General features: G+C 34.9%; 1 protein-coding gene across 1 annotated transcript in view; it reads right to left on the bottom strand.

Moving 5' to 3' along the window:
- Positions 1-4,122, bottom strand: part of DPH6 (diphthamine biosynthesis 6) — a 166,489-nt gene that overhangs the window by 7,280 nt on the left and 155,087 nt on the right. The window contains exon 8 of the mRNA XM_023514250.1: positions 637-824. Coding sequence (XP_023370018.1) covers positions 637-824 — 188 coding nt within the window. The remainder of the gene's footprint in view (positions 1-636; positions 825-4,122) is intronic.

A 4,122-nucleotide genomic window follows, 5' to 3' on the forward strand; every position in this document is an offset into this window, starting at 1 on the left:
CCTTTAAATTCCCTATCATACAGTATATGCAAGTAGGGATGTGTCTCAAGACTTGGGGAACGCTTACTGAAAATACAGAAGACGTTTTCTAATTCTTTTTCGGTTGCTACTCTCACCTCCTCATGTAATTTCAGCTATCACTTCTATGGTGATAAATATAAAGCAACATCTCACTCAAGGATCAGACCTTTTAATGAAAAGATCTCATGTAGATCTTTATTCTGTAAGACTTCTTTAAATTGAAATGCTACTGTATATTGACAATCAATACATTTTAAACAAAACTCTACATTGCACTTCAACTTTACTTTCTATTTTTGACTTGTTCTTCTGTTCCTATGGACATTTTTGGAAAGGTTTTATTTCTCCTTTTCCTCTTAGGTTTGATATAATGATGATGCAATTCATTCTCAAACCTTTCTCCTAATGCTATATACAATAAACTAATTCTTATCTGCCAGATAATTTAATACATGGTTTTATATTATCCTGTCTTCTCACTGTTTAATGTGTATATAACACCTTTTCAATTGATCTACAAACCCTTTAGAAATATAATATCCTTTGTATGATATAGAGTTCTCAAAATATAAAAATTTATAAAATTCTTAGCTACTGATTCAGTAAAAAAATCACCAGTGCTAAAATCCACTTTCTTTATCCTGTCATTTTCTGTTACAGAATTATATATACAGAGCATACTCAGTTTTGAAATAACACTCTTGATTTTACTTGCCTTGTCCTCCAAGTGCAATTCTAAAAAGCGTAGATAAGCCACAGGTGCAAATGCATCAGCTGAATGTATGACTACTTCGGATGAATCCCTAAAATACAAAAGTTATATATTACATTTATTTATATAACCTACATATAGGTTATGGCAAATCATTCCAGCTGCTGACTAGAAAAGACCAAAAATCCTTTTCACTAGTGTATAATGTATTATTCATATGTATTTTTAAAAATCCAACACGTAATTAGGAAAACGATCAAGAATACTAACCCTTTAGGAAACAATAATGAAGCTTTTCATCTTTACTTGGACACACTGTTCAACTTTTAGATTCACTCAAAGCTCTCTAAATAATTTTGAGACTTAAACTTCTGTTCAATTGCATTTTCACAATTTTTTTGGATATGGGCTAAGAATTAAACATTAGAGCTTTATCTTCATTATTCTTTTCATTTTCAAGAGGTAATTCATTCAGTGTTTCACACAAAATCTCAATTATCCTTCACAAAAGAAGTTCTGGTGATGGTTTTTAAGCTTTAGATGAACTCTTCACACTGCAATATCGTTGCTATTAAAATTGATTGTCTGACATAGTAATTACCACATTCAGGTAAAATGGTATGAACTGCTTGCTGGCACCATATGGATACATGTAAATTAACTCAAGTTTTATCAAAGATACCCTGTAAAGCACATATGAATAACTAAGATTATGTGTGAAACTCTCATAACTAATTATTTTTTATTGTTTATTGAGTGAGCAATGTTTTGCATTTCAACTGAAAATTTAAAAATAGAAATTCCTCATTTCTCTTTAATACCTTGGGAAATCGTTCCATTGCTTATATTAATAGATTATTAGATTTTGATCATTGTAGTACAGCAGAGCAAATCCTTACTTTGACTTTTTGCCACTAATCTAAATAAATACATTCTTGATTCAACTCTTGTGATACAAAGTTACTCAGCAACAATAGAGATCTCAAAATATTTGGCTCTAAAATATTAAATTTTCATGAGCAACATATGTTTACTTTCTACTTGAAAGATGCAAGATTGAGAAAAAAGTATGTTTGATGATTTAAAAAAAATTATCATTTATGAACTTTTGCTATAAAATGTCTATCTTGTGAATGCTTAGGAAGAATAACATTGAAAGGGACTTCTATGACATTAAAGGAAAAGCAACTTATAATAGAAATAGAATCACTGAAGGGTCAAGATCCTGATGGAAAGATGTATCTTGCTTTTACAGGCCACATCTACCAAAAGACTTCTTCAGGTATGATGAGGAGGAGGAAAAAAGAAGTCCAAAGGAGCCTTCTTGCTTGCTATCAGCTGTTCCTCTGGCTTGACTCCCATGTGGTTTTTTAGCCCTAGCCTTGCTGTTTCTTCATTTTCTCAGGATTGTCTGCCCCACACGTATTTTGGCTCCTCAATTAGAGTCAAATCTCTATTCCTGTTCATGATCTTGCTCATACCTTAAAATTTAATCTCTGTTCCTGCTGTTGGCCTTAGAAATTGACCCTGAACTTTAACTGTAACTAGTCTAGGCAGCTTGGTTTTGATATTCCTGACAACAGAGTTCACTAAAATTATAATTAACCTGAACCAATACTATCTCTGTAGAATGGATTTCAGAGCCTCCCTTCTCATGGCTGTTATCCCCCACAGAAACAGGACGACAGAAAATAACTTACTTAATTGATGTAATTACTGAATTCTGAATCAAGATTGTTATCCAGAGAGAATATGTAATATTCTCAGCACTAACTGATGATGACTGCAATTTTTATGGATTTTGTTAAATCCATAATCTTTAATTGACTGGGCGACTAGACTGCAAAGGAACAGTTTTTAGTTTTACACAGAATAATGCCACTATTATTCTTTCTTTTGTAAACTATCACCTGACACTCAACTTTCAAGATCTCTGTTTTCTGTTTGCTTCATGGATTTCTCTTTATCTTAAAATGTAATAAATTTGCCAGAATTTATCTCTGCCAGGATTTCTGCCAGAATATCCTCAGATTAACCCAGAAAATTAGGACCAATCATGGAAGCAAAATGACCTTCCAGTTGGTTGTCCTTCTCTCCTTTCCCTATTAATATGCGTAATCAGAGTGATGGTTACCACCTCTCACACTGTTCAGGCTTTTCCACAGCCAGGAATTTGCTTATGTTCCCTTTCATTGATGTGTAAGGCTCACTCCTACTTACAACATCAAAAGGGCAGCTGAGTCTGGCCTGAGACACTCTTTCCTGATAAGAAGCTCCTGAGATGTGGAGTCAGGCCCTACCTCTCACCTCGAAAGAAAAATAAAACTGGTATTCTCTCTTGAAACTCAGCCATGGTCTTTGTTCCCACTTCTCCCATAAAAAGACAACTGCGGTAGCTGGGGGCTGAGGCACTGCTTACCTCTCTTGTTCAAACATATGGTTTCTGTATTCATTAAAATGTACACAGATATTCCCTATGGATTCACACTTATCCTTGCAGACATCTCAAATGTTATTTCCATGAAGCCTTTCCTAACAGCCTCAGATGGTGCTAGTTTTCTCTTGTAGGTGTTTCAGTACTCCATTTATAGCCTTTTCACAACATGTCCATACGTTTTACATACATATTTGTGTGCCTGTCTTCCTTCTGAGAGAGGGGCCAGTTTTGTTCTTTTGTTGATTGTCCCTGTTCCACCCTACCCTAGCCTAGTGCAGAGTACACTGCCTGGTTATTGCTTAGACATTTGTTGTACAAATAACTACATAGCCACTCACTCACTGACTCACTCATAAAGGCTGTCAGTCTCGCAAACTCTATTTGTGGCAAGTGACCTATACAGGTATGCCATTTCTTATCTTTTATACCATATTTTACTGTCCCTTTTCTATGTTTCAATACACAAATACCTACCATTGTGTTAGAACTGCCTATAGCATTCAGTATAGTAACAGGCTGTACATGCTTGTAGCCCAGGAGCAGCAGGCTACACCACACAGCCTGGGTGTACAGTGGGATATACCTTCTAGGTTTGTGTAAGCACACTCTACCATGTCTGCACAAAGACAAAGCAGTCTAATGATGCATATCTCAGAATACATCCCTGTCATCATATGATGCCTGGCTATATATACTTTCTCATACATGCATAATGCACATATTTATGTATACACACATACATTCCAATAATACCATAGAACATCTCTAGCATAATAAAAATAAAGGCTAGTAGGCCTGAAATTTTAAATACAAGGAAAACAGTTTATAAATTTAAATAAATTCCCAGGTGCTACAGAAAAAATGGGAGAAGGCATGTAAGGTAAAGTCCTTGGTTTATTCTCACCTTGAAACACCACATTCTGCTGCTTAGCTCTGAGTCATGCCTGGGAGC

The sequence above is a fragment of the Otolemur garnettii genome, unplaced genomic scaffold, assembly GCF_000181295.1.
Source record: "Otolemur garnettii isolate 467f Iridium unplaced genomic scaffold, OtoGar3 scaffold00050, whole genome shotgun sequence".
NCBI classification, from domain to species: Eukaryota; Metazoa; Chordata; class Mammalia; order Primates; family Galagidae; genus Otolemur; species Otolemur garnettii.